Source organism: Mobula hypostoma, chromosome 3 (genome assembly GCF_963921235.1).
Source record: "Mobula hypostoma chromosome 3, sMobHyp1.1, whole genome shotgun sequence".
In the NCBI taxonomy this organism is placed as follows: Eukaryota; Metazoa; Chordata; class Chondrichthyes; order Myliobatiformes; family Myliobatidae; genus Mobula; species Mobula hypostoma.
In genome coordinates this window covers 71,325,487-71,338,861 of record NC_086099.1, presented here as the reverse complement: position 1 = coordinate 71,338,861, position 13,375 = coordinate 71,325,487, and the positions used below count along the sequence as shown (strand labels likewise).

Genomic DNA, 13,375 nt, shown 5'->3' with positions numbered 1-13,375 from the left:
ATTTTCAGAAGGCCTTTGACTAGATGCCACACATTAGGCTACTTAAAAGATAAAAGCCCATGATGTTACTGAAAAGATGCTAGCATGGATAGAATATGGACTGACTGGCGGAAGGCAAAGAGTTGAAATAAAGGGGGCCTAGTCTGGTTGGCTGTTGGTGACTAGGGGTGATCTGCAGGGGTCGGTATTGGAACAGCTTCTTTTCATGTTATATGTCAATGATTTGGATGAAGGAATTGACAGCTTTGTGGTCAAGTTGGCAGACGATACGAAGTTAAGTGGAGGGGCAGCCAGCGTTGTGGAAGCAGGGAGTCTGCAGAATGACTTGGTCATATTTGGAGAATAGGCAAAGAAGTGCCAGATGGAATATAGTGTAGTGAAGTGTACAGTGATGTACTTTGGTAGAAGGAATAAAGGCATAGACTATTTTCTAAATGGGGAGAAAATTAAAAAATCAGAGGTGTAAAGCAACTTGGGAGTCCTTGTGCAGGATTCCCTAAAGGTTAACTTGCAGGTCGAGTTGGTGGTAAGGAAAGCAAGTGCACTGTTAGCATTCACTTCAAAAGGACTAAACGTAAGAGCAAGGAGGTGATGCTGAGGCTTTAGAAGGCATTGGTCAGACTGCACTTGGTATTGTAAACAGCCTTATCTAAGACAAGGTGTGCTGACATTGGAGAGGGTCCAGAGGAGGTTCACGAGAATGATTCCAGGAATGAAAGGGTTGACGTTTGAGGAGCATTTCATGGCTTGTGGCACGTACTCACTGGGGTTTTGAAGAGTGAGAGGTATTTCATTGAAATGTATCAAATATTAAATATTCTAGAAAGAGTGGATGTGGAGAGGATGTTTCCAATAGTGGATGAGCCTAGGACTAGATGGCACAGGCTCAGAATCGAGGGATGTCCATTTAGAATAAAGATCGGATCATAAGAACATAAGACACAGGAGCAGAATTATGTCATTCCACCCACTGAGTCTGCTCCACCATTCCATCATGGCTGATCCTGAATCCCTGCCTTCTCACCATATCCTTTGATACCCTGAACGATCAGGAAACCATCAACTTTCACCTTAAATATACCCACAGACTTGGCTTCATCGCAGTCTGTGGCAGAGCATTCCACAAATTCACTACTCTCTGGCTATAAAAAAAATTCTCCTTACCTCTGTTCTAAAAGTCACCCCTCAGTTTTGAGGCTGTGCCCTCTAGTTCTGGATACCCCCCCCATAGGAAATATCCTCTCCACTTCCACCCTATCTAGTTCTTTCAACATTCAGTAGGTTTCAATGAGATCCCCCTGCATTCTTCTAAATTTGAGTGAGTATAGGCCCAAAGATGAGAAGGAATTTCTTTAGCCCGAGTGTGGTGAATCTGTGGAATTCAATGCCACGAACAGCTGTGGAGGCCAAGTCACTGAGTATAGTTGAAGCAAAGGTTGATAGGTTCTTGGTTTGTCAGGTCATCAAAGAATACAGGGAGAGGGCAGGAAACTGGGGTTGAGAGGGATAATAAATCAGCATGATGGAATGGCAGAGTAGACTCGATGGGCTGATTGGCTCCTATGTTTTATAATCTTCGATGGAAGAATATGATTGCTTTGAGAGGAAACAGCTCTTATCAGGAAATCTGAAAATATGAGAAAGGTGTGGGAACAATTACTGAATGTAATACTTCAATGACCTTATCTTCCACTCCTGTGCATTCCAACTATTGAGAAAAGTCCAGTATTATTATTTGTTACAAACATTAGTACCATTTTATGAACAACATATTGTGCACATATTGTTGTTCACTGGACATTCATCAAACAGAATTTGATAGCAAGTCATATAAGGAAGTGCTGTATGAGACAAGGGAACGAACAAAGTTTAAAGGAGTGTCACAAATGAATAAAGCAAGGCAGAATGCTGGGAAGTTTAGGGATGGAACTGAGCAGCTAACTAAATGCCCACCAATTAAAATCAAAGCTCAAGAAGCCAGATTATATGAGCAGTCATATCTCACAAAATTTTGCTGTCAACATAAGTTTAAAGAAGGACAAAGTCAAAGTCAGGTTTATTATCATACATGGCTGCTGATTACTTTCTCAAGACACTTCCACATACCAGACAGGCACAATTTTGTCTCACAATTTTCCATTTTGTGTTACACAACTTAGCATACACCTTTCAATCAACTTTCTTTCCTTACAGTGACACTGACTGGCAGAAGGTTAAGACATTAACAGTAGATTTTTGTTAGTTATAAAGTTTGATTAGATATGGAAAGTAGCCAGAGTGCAAAGTACTCATGAAGTCCAAACACAGGTGGAGCATAATAAATTATTCAACCAAAACCTCTTGAAGTGTTTTGGAAATAAGCCATTTTAATTACTTGTGTTTAGCAGTTTACTTCAGGTCAAGTATTATACAAAGGTTATCAATAATCCAATTCAATCTCTGACAGTAGCTAAAGACAGAAGAAGGAATTCACTGACAAGAGAATTACATATATAACAAAGGCAATGATCCTGACTGATTTTACTCAATATTTGATTAGCAGAAGTATTGAATGTTGGACATCAAGTCTGACAATCTAGTATGAGAACAGGGAGATTGACAGAGAGTTGTTAAGGAATGCTATGACACCAGAACTACAAGGGGAACCTAACACAGTCCTTCAGATGACATTTCTGAAAGACAGCATGCTGATGAGAAATATGAAGGGCCACTTCAGTATTGATCACAAGACATGCAGCATATCTCCTTTTACGTTTGCTCTCCCCAACATTAAGGAATCCTAACTATCCACTGTCCTTCCAGATGAAGCAGTGATTCATTTTCACTTCTTCTCACATAACCTACTTCACTTGATGCTCACAACACACTTGAAAAATCAAACTTAGTATACATTATTACTTGTAGAGCACCTTATTTAGTGATAAGGTCAGCTTCTGAGCTTCGGATTAATTCTCCATTCTGTTTCCACTCTGATTTATCTGCCTGTGGCCCCTGTACTGTTATAAATAGGCCCAATGTAAAAGAGGAACAACACTTTATGTTCGACCCGGGCCCACTGTTGTCTTCCGGGTACAAGTACGTAATTTATCAACTTTAGCGAACTAGCTTTCTGTCTGTATTGGAACTGATCAACAACCAGAAATATTGACGCCACTTTTCTCTCCGCCAGAATGGCGTGGCTTGCTGGACTTCACATTTCTCACCTTTCACGTTCCTTCATTTGTGTTTACTCGCTACTCGCACTCATCCCACAAATTCTAACTGTCTGTCTGTCTGTATCTTGTTTTACAGCAGTTGGCATCCAGCTTAATGGTGCATTACCGCCACCCTCTGCTCCAGAATGTGCACTAGACATACATTCTAAACCCCTTCACCCAATCACACACACACACACACACAAACCTACACTTCACCCTCCCATCTTTGACCATCCTAGTATCCTATTCCTGTTTATTCATATTCTATAAAAAACCCCTGTACCCCTGAAAAACGCTAAAAATACCCAGACTTGTGCTCTCTCACCCATGCCCAGCAACCCTTTTAATGTGAATTCCTGCATCCCCAACTCCCTTAATTTATTTCTCATCATCTCTCTCTGTATCCCATACTTCCTGCAACTCAGAACTACATGTTCTACTGACTCCTCTTCCTGACATTCCTCACACAATCCTGTCTGGTGTTTCCCTATCATTTTCAATGTTTTGTTTAATGCACAATGCCCCAGCCTTAACCTAGTCCACACAATTTCCTCTCTTCTGTTTCCATTACCTACCCTAGTAACTGCAACACTCTTTTGTATTTGATATAAATGCCTCCCTTTCCCCTCCCTGTCCCATCTTTCTTGCCACATTCGGTTGACTTTTTCCCAGATTACACTTAACCTCTGCTTTACTGATACTAATGTGCATTTCCATATTTTCTTTCTTTAACGCCCTCTTTGCCAACTCATCCACCCTCTCATTCCCCTTCACCCCTACATGTGCTGGAACCCATAGAAATTTTACCTGACCTCCCTGATTTGCAATTCTTGTAACTAACTGAAGGACTTCATAAAGTACATCTTGCCGGCTGTTTGTGTGAAAAGACTTTAAACTTGCTAGAACTGAGGATGAATCTGAACATATCAATGCTTTGGCTTGTCTGGCTTTCTGCACCCATTGCAACGCAACCAACACTGCCAGCATCTCCACTGTAAACACCCCTAACTTATTAGATGTTCTTCTGCTGATTCCAATTTCTTTTGCAGGTATTACCACCCCAAACCCTGTCACTCCTGTTTCAGGTTCCTTCGCACCATCTGTATAAATGTGAGTATAATCACTATACTTTTCCATCACATGATAGTTAAATGCATTTACCAAATCTGTTTTATATCTTTCTTTCCTTTTTACCTCTAACAAATGCCAGTCTATGTCAGGCCATACAAGCTTGCATGGAGCTACAACCGGATAAACTACTGAAGGACTTATCCTCAGATCAAATACTCCACATTCTTTCGCGATATCATTCCCTACCCGACTAAAGGTATCCCTCTGAAACCTCCCATTTTCCCAGCACTCCTGCAACACTCCTTTAGTAGGGTGAGAATCATTGTGCCCCTGCAAGTTAGCCCAGTAGTTTGCCATCAGTTGCATCCTTCTTAGTTCCAAAGGCATTATTCCCATTTCTACCTGTAGGGCTGACACTGGTGACGTTTTGAAAGCCCCACTGCACACTCTCAAGGCCTGAGCCTGAATCACATCCAGTTTCCTTATAAGAGACCTAGTTGCTGATCCATATACTATATTTCCATAATCCAATACAGACCTTACTAAAGCCACATACATTCTCTTCAAAGCTGAACTTGCTCCCCATTCCCTACCAGTCAAACATCTCATCACATTTATTACTTTTTTACATTTCTCCTCAACTTTCCTGATATGGTCTGCCCATGTTAATCGTGAATCAAATATAACTCCCAGAAATTTAAATGATGCAACCCTTTCTAATTCAACCCCATACATCCTTAACTTCTTCCCTACCTCAACCCTTTTCAAATTCTAACTGCCCTTGCTCGTGCTTTTTTTCACTTGCTAATGATTCATCGAAAGTGGCTCGGGATGCTGATTGGTTAGAATGAGAGTTCCGTGTTGATTGGTCCGTGTATAAGCCTGGCGCTGAGTAGCCCAATCAGGATGTGACGATTGGTCATCCATCGAAGAGTTGGGTGATGATTGGTCATCGATGGAGGAACGTGTTGACTGGCCATCGATCGAGGAGTTAGGTTCTGATTGGCTATCGAAAAGGAACTTGGCTATGATTGGCCAGAGTGTAACTGGTCCAGTACGGTGCATGACGGTGAGTAGTGCGGGAATGGCTTCGCAAGATGAACTTGACCGGGCGGTCGCGCAGTGGCTGAAGTGGGACAAGGTGAGGAGGAAGGATAGAATCGGCGAGGGGAGGCTGGCTGGAGGGCAGGGACTAGATGCCTGTAGTTACATGTCAGCAAGCATCTGTCCCGCCTTCACGTCTTGACAGCCCTGGGGAGCGGAGGGTTGACGCTTTTACCTCCCGGCTACCTACTGCCTAGATCTTCGCTCCTCTGAAAGTGTTTCCGACCAGTAACTCTTTCCTCTCAAACTGTTCCACCACACACTTGTTCTTTAGTCACACCTGCCGTCTGCTTGCTGGTTCTAGCAATTCATCTCTTATCGCCCTGAAGTATAATGCTTTTTAATTAACAATAGCAGGAGTTGATTTTTAAGACTCCTCCCCCCAAATATTTGCATAAATGGTGAAAACTATTCTCACTTCCAGAAAGCGTCGATTTAGTGATCCGAGCTTTCTTCCGTGTTTGCCCAGCACTTTCTATCTTTCTCTTTAGAATCTGATAACAGATGGTCAATCACTTTATCCTGCATTGAAGCCGTGAGGTTTTGCACCACTTGCAGGAACTCTGATAGATAAAGTGATCCATGTGATTTTTGTAGTGATTGGGAATTTAGAAGTACTGGAGGTTTTCAGCTTGACTCAAGGGTTCGGTAGAGATCTGAAATGAAACTAATTGAGTTTATTGAGAACGTATAATAGTTCTGTTAATATATGTCTTTATTCTTAAAAAATGTTCAGATTTTATAGGAGTTGTTGTCCAATGTGACTGTTACTAGTGTTTTTGGTTTATGTATTGTATAACATTTGATCTCAGAAAGAGGTTATTCTGGTTAAAATCTCACAAGCAGAGGGCTGTTATTGAGAAGAATGAATATGAATGCAGGAAGAGTGTTGGCCACGAATTATTCCACAGTACTCCTACACTAGTTATGCTGCTTTTCATTACTGTCACTTAAATTTGTTTCGGTGAATTAAAGGAACAATGCTCGCATTCATTTTCAAAGAAACTTGAATCGAATTTTGCTATCAACTGTACTTTTCTCAAAGGCAAATGAAACCTGGGTGCACATTTAAAGAAAGCAACCATTTTCCAATAAAATTAAATTCTAGAGAAATGTTTTGTTGCATCATTTGAAATGTTAAGTTTTCATTTTCTGATTTGCATATTATCCTTACCTTTAAAGCATGTCTCCCTCAGCAGAGGTAAATAAATATTGCACTGCAATTTGGCAGGGGAATGGGAACCGAGCTGAGGATGGGGCATTTGTCATACAAAGAGATGCAGTGTGTAATGTCACTGTCAGGAAGATGGTAGGGCAAAATTGCAGTCAGTGGGATGAGTTGTGGTATTATGTGAGGACGAAATCAAAAAGGGTGATGAATACAGGACTGAAAATGTTATATTTGAATGCCTGCAGTATACAGAATAAGGTAGACTATCTTGTAGCACAGTTGGAGACTGGAAGGTATAACGTTGTGGGCATCAGGGAGTCATGGCACAAAGAAGATTATAGTTGGGATCTTGCATTAAAAGAGGCAGGAGAATGGGGTTGAGAGGGAAAATGGATCATGATGAAATAATGATCAGCCATAATGAAATTGCAGAGCATACCTAATAGGCCAGATGGTCTAAATCTGCTCCTATGTTTTATGGTATAACCAATGTTACTTTCTGTTCTTGACCCTGAAGCTTGATTCTAACTCTTTGATAATTGGTATTGGTATGTTTTTAAACATTTGCTAAAAGAATTACTGTACTATTCTGTAACTAGTTAAAGTATAGCTTGAAGTTGTTTACCTTGTAGATCGTTGACTCATGTTTTTTTTATTTTCTAGAATCCTAAAACATTAGCTGAAGTTAAACAACAGAACTGTGATGGGAACATTGAACTGCTTCGGAAGTATTTTGGGCCCAGAATGCTCTTTGGAACAGCAGGGTTACGGTCAGTCATGGGACCAGGATTTTCCTGCATGAATGACCTGACCATTATACAGACAACCCAGGTAGATTGTTTGAGAAGGATTCCAATATTACATTGAACTATAATTCAATACAGTAGGGGAGTCTAGGAGCAGAGGGCACAAGTTCAGTATACAAAGACGTCCCTTTAGAACAACAATGAGAAATTTGTTTAGCCAGAGGGGGGTGAATCTGTGGAATTCATTGCCACAGATTTGGAAGTGTTGTTTAAGTACTACAAGCATTTGGTCAGTTGGGCAGGAACAGTTTTTCATATTCCCTAAAATGTGAAGTAGTTAATTAAATGATTTGACTTTCTATCAAAACTATTTACATGGTGAGAAAACACACTTCCCTGTTACACGGTATGTTTTTTTAAATCATTGAATGCAATCTTTTGTTTAATACCTTTATTAATCCATCAGCTAAAATATGTAAACAGGTGTGTTCTTCCATTTTGGGTGAATGCAATACAGTAATGTGCAAAAGTCTTGTGCACATATATGTAGATAGGTTACCTAAGACTTTATCACAATGTGGAGCAGAGAGCGTGTTTGTGAATCTGGCATGAGCAACGCATGTTGGGAATAGTGAAGATGGAGTGCCACGGGAGGGTTGTGGGACAGGTGGCAGAGAAGTGCTAGGGGCAGGGGGTGGTGTGGGTGCTGAGACACCAGACAATGTCATTTGATTCCAAACAATTAGTTTATTGGTCATTATAGAATGTCTGGTGCTTCCCGCTCCCTTCCCTTTTCCAACCATGATTCCCCTGTCCCTGACCCCTTCCCACTCTCAATCCATAATAAAGATCCATATCAGAATCAGGTTTATCATCACTCACATATGTTATGAGATTTTTCTTTTGTGACAGGAGTACTGTGCAATGCCTAAAATTACTACAGTACTATCCAAAAGTCTTAGGGCAATATATGTGCTAAGGAGTTTTACACGGTACTGTCTATTCTTTGCATTTATTTTTCAGAAATATAGAGTCCATGCTTTTGGCTGACACTCAGGTCCTTTGGTAATATCATCCTGTTTGCTTCCTCTGTTATGTGATTATAAGTTGGAAATGGTTTCACTTTAAGACAAAACATGCATTATTAGCTAAGGTTATGTACATGTTATGAATCTCGCTCTCTCTGTCTCTGTGTACATATATGCATATATACATATATTTCGTCAATCTCGGGTCCTCTACCAGAGGCCTGGGAACTTGAGGGTTTGTTACAGTATCCTTTGCTGTTCTTAGTAGTGTGCACTTCTGGACTGAGATCTTGGATGTTGTTCCCTGGATTTGTTGGATCCACTCTCCCAGCCCAGTGCTCCTGTTACCACTGGGATTACTCTGGCTTTAACTTTCCACATCCTTTCTAACTGCTCTTTCAAGCCCTGGCATTTCTCCAGCTTCTCATATTCTTTCTTCCTAATGTTACTGTCATTCAGTGTTGGTGCATCTATTACTATTGCTTTCTTTATTCCTTGTCCAGTATTACTAAGTCTGGTTGGTTGGCCAGCCAGTACGTGCTTATCAGTCTGTACTTGGAAGTCCCACAGGATCTTAGCTTTGTCATTCTTCACTATCTTCTCGGGTGTTTCCTATTTGGACTTGGGAGTGTCCAACCCATGCTCATGCAGATGTTCCTGTACACATTTCCTGTAACTTGGTTGTGCCGTTCAGTGTATGCTGTCCCTGCCTCCATTTTGCATCCTCCTACTATGTGTTGGATGGTTTCACTGGATTCCTTGGGCAGTCTGCATCTTGTCTGGTGTGATAGAACCCTGCTTCTATTGCCCTTGTGCTCAGCACCTGTTATTGTGCAACCATGAGCACCACCTCTGTAGTGTCCCTCAGCCCTGCCATATCCAGCCATTGGTAGGACTTCTTTATGTCAGCCACCTTGGATATCTGGCGATGGTACATCCCATGCAGTGGCCATCTTCCTGACATACTCATAGATATTTCACAATTCTTCCAGGACTATGGCCTTGATATTTCCAAGTCCCCATCCTCCCCTATTCTGGCGGGTGTATAGTCGCTTGACGTTGGACTTTGGATGGAATCCTCTGTGTTGTTAGTAGTTTCTGCGTCTTGATGTCAGCAGCTTCCGGTTCATTCCTTGGCCAGCACGCTATTGCAGCTGGGTACCTGATGATTGGTAGGGTGAATATGTTGTTGGTTCTGATCTTGCTCTTTCCATTAAGCTGGTTTTTTAGGACCTGTCTCACTCTTTAGAGATACTTGGATGTTGCAGCCTTACTTGAGTCTTCTCTGTGGCTTTCATGTACCTGCAGGATCCCCAGGTATTTGTAGCTGTCCTGTACACCTGGTATGTGACCTTCAGGTAATTCAATTCCTTCAGTCTTAATGAGTTTGCCTCTTTTCACTACCATCCGGCTGCACTTTTCCGGTCCAAATGACATCCTGATGTCTCTGCTGTAGATCTTTGTCAGGTGGATTAGTGAGTCAATATCTCTTTTCACTTCTGGCATAAGCTTGATGTCATCCATGTACAGGAGGTGGCTGATGGTCACTGCACTCTCGAACCAGTATCCATATCCACTCTGAGATGATCTGGCTGGGGGCGGGGGGGGGTTCAAGCCTATGCAGAACAGCAGTGGGGATTGTGCATCACCCTGGTATATTCCACATCTGATGGTCATTTGTGCTAATTGGCTTTGAGTTAACTTCTAGCATTGTCCTCCAATGGCCTATTGAGTTCTTGATGAAGGTCCTTAGTGTCTTGTTGAACTTGTGCAGGGACAGGCATTCCTGGATCCATGTGTGAGGCATTGAGTCATAAGCTTTCTGGTAGTCAATCCAGGTTGTGCTTAGGTTGGTTTGCCAGTGTCGTCCATTTATGGTTTGTTCTAGTAGCCAATTTCTCACAAGGTGGTCCTGGTTCCCCAACCATTGGTGTGGACCTTGTTAATCTGTGTGACTTTATATAATATAGAGAGAGATATCTTGTGTTAAGTTCTAAGTGTTGTCATGTCTTTCATCCTTCATTGTTAGGTCGCATCTGGAATCTCCAGTTGGCGGATGGTTTCCCTCCATGCCGCTCTGTCCCGACACTTGTCCACAACATCCCTAGTCTTGTCCAGCTTGGTCCAATCCTTGATGTTATCCAGCCACGTTGTTCTTTGCCTTCCTCTTCCTTCCTTTCCCTCCACCTTTCCATGTAGCAAGTCCGACAAGATGTTATCTCTCAGTGTAACGTGTCCACTATAAGTGACTTTTAACTTCATAATCTTCTCCAGCAGTATCTGTGGTCTATCAACTTCAGACAAAACCCTCTCATTTGAACCTTTCTGTACCCACTTGATCTTCAACATTCGTCGATAGCACCACATTTCATCCTTACATTATTTTAAAGTAATTTTGTTAAAATTCAATGCAGCTTAAAACCAAAAGAGAGAATGGAAAATGCTCTGTTTAAAAGTGTCAATATATTTGTTGGGAACGAATCAATAGGTAATTATGTCAACCTGGTCTTCCTGTTAAAGCACTTCACACATCTGGTCTACAACTATAGACCATTTCCTGGTTTCTTTTCATCTCATCCCAAAGTCCACTTGTGTTTCATGTTTTGCGTTGTTAATCACTAATGAGAAGATTTGCAGATTTTGGAAATCAAAGTAACACACACAAAATGCTGAAGGAACTCAGCAGGCCAGGCAGAATCTATGGAAATGAGTAAACAGTCGATGTTTCGGACGAAGACCAGGACAGGTACTCCAGCATTTTGTGTATTTGGCTTGAAACGTCGATTGTACCTCTTCCTAGAGATGCTGCCTGGCCTGCTGCATTCACCAGCAACTTTGATGTGTGTTGCTTGAATTTCCAGCATCTGCAGAATTCCTGTTGTTTGGGATTTTGTGTGTATTACTTGCATTGTTAATGTTCCTTGTACTTTGTCTACAGACGTTTCAGAGTCTTTCCTCATTAATAGATCTGTGCAAACAGCTTATCTCAAAAGGGCCAGAAGGTCACAATATGGTGAAATCAAATTATGATGGTGAAATCAACATATGATAGTGAAATCAGTTTTCCTAAAAGTGTAGAATAAGTTTATAGTAGTTATAATTTGTCGATACATACTGATGGTTGGAGAACATCCAGAGGAGATTCGAGAGAATGATCACAAGAATGAAAGGGTTAATGTATGAGGAACGTTTGATGGCTCACAGCCTGTACTCACTGGAAGAAGAATGAGGAGGGATCTCATTGAAATCTTTTGAATATTGAATGGCCTAGACGTGGAGAGGATGTTTCGTACAGTGTGGAAGTCTAGGACCAGAGGGTACACCCTCAGAATACAAGGACGTCCCTTTACAATAGAGATGAGAAGGAACTTCTTTTGCCAGAGGGTGATGACTCTGTAGAATTTATTGCCACAGATGGCAATGGAGGCCAAGTCATTGGTTATATTCAAATAGAGGTTGATAGGTTCTTGATTAGTAAGAGCATCAAAGGTTATGTGGAGTAGGCAGAAGAATGGGTTGAGAGGGATAATAAATCAGCCATGATTGAATGGCAGAGCAGACTCAATGGGCTGAATGGTATATTTCTGCTCCCTGAAGTTTGTATAGGGGAACACTTGGCATTTAGTGATCATAATGCTATTAGTTTCAAAGTAAATTTGGAAAAAGAGCAGCAGGATGAGATTCTGAATTGGAGAAAAGCCAATTTTGATGGTATCAGAAAGGATCTGGCAAGTGTGGATTGGGACAAACCGGCAAAGGTGTACTTGGTAAGTGGGAGGCGTTCAAAAGTGAAATTTTGAGAGTATGAAGTTTGTATGTGCCTATCTGAATAAACGATATCATGTATAGGGAATCTTGGTTTTCAAGAGATATTGAGGCCCTGGTTAAGAAAAATAAAGGAGGTGCATAGTAATATTAGTAGGGAGGGACAAATGAGGTATTTGTGGTGTAAAAGTAATGCAAGAGAACACTTAAGAAAGAAATCAGGAGGGTTAAAAGAAGACATGAGGTTGCCCTAGCAGAGAAGGTGAAGGAGAATCAGAAAGGATTCTGCAAGTATGTTAAGAACAGAACAATTGCAAGGGACAAAATTGTAAAAGGGAATAAACCAGGAAATTATAGCTTGACATAAGTAGTGGGAAAGTTGTTGAAAGATATTCTAAGTGACAAGATTTATGACTATTTGGATAGATATGAACTGATTCGGGATAGTCAGCCTGGTTTTCTGCTTGGTAGTTTGTGTTTATTTAGCCTTTGAGTTTTTGAGGAAGTTACCAGGAAAGTTGATGAAGACGAGACAGTGGGTGTTGTCTATATGCACAAGACATATATGTAAGGCATTTGACAAGGTCCCCCATGGTCGGTTGGTCAAGAAGGCTCAGTCGCTTTGCACTCAAGATGAGGTAATAAATTGGATTAGACAACACACATGCTTGAAATTCCAGCATCAGCAGATGTCCTCATGTTTGCGTTTTTATATTGGATTAGACATTGGCTTTGTGGGAGAAGCCAGAAGCCGTTGCCTCTCTGACTGGAAGCCTGTGTCTGTGGGCATGTCACAGGGATTGGTGCTGGATCCGTTGTTTGACATTTGGATCAATGGTCTGGATGATAACCTGGTTAACTGGATCAGCAAATTTGCAGATGACACCAAGATTGGGGGTGTAGTGGACCACAAGGATGACTATCAGAGCTTGCAGTGGGAATTTTCCAGTTGGAAAATTAAGACGAAAAATGGCAGATAGAATTTTAATGCAGACAAGTGTGAGGAGTTGCACTTCAGTAGGACCAACCAGGGTAAGTCTTGTACAGTGAGCAGTAGGGCACTGAGGAGTGCGGTAAAGCAAAGGGATCTGGGAATACAGGTCCATAATTCATTGAAAGTGATGTCACAGATAGGATCATTAAAAAAGCTTTTGGCACCTTGGCCTTCATAAATCAAAGTAGTGAATAAAGGAGACGGGATGTTACATTGAAGTTGAGGCTTAATTTTGAGTCTTGTGTACAGTTTTGGTTGCCTACCTACAGGATGTTGCCGGGACTGGAGGACCTGAGTAA

General features: G+C 41.4%; 1 protein-coding gene across 1 annotated transcript in view; it reads left to right on the top strand.

The window, feature by feature from the left end:
* Nucleotides 1-5,320: 5,320 nt before the first annotated feature.
* pgm2 (phosphoglucomutase 2) overlaps nucleotides 5,321-13,375 on the top strand; it is a 66,323-nt gene continuing 58,268 nt past the window's right edge. The window contains exons 1-2 of the mRNA XM_063043309.1: nucleotides 5,321-5,409; nucleotides 7,207-7,374. Coding sequence (XP_062899379.1) covers nucleotides 5,332-5,409; nucleotides 7,207-7,374 — 246 coding nt within the window. The 5' untranslated portion in view covers nucleotides 5,321-5,331. The remainder of the gene's footprint in view (nucleotides 5,410-7,206; nucleotides 7,375-13,375) is intronic.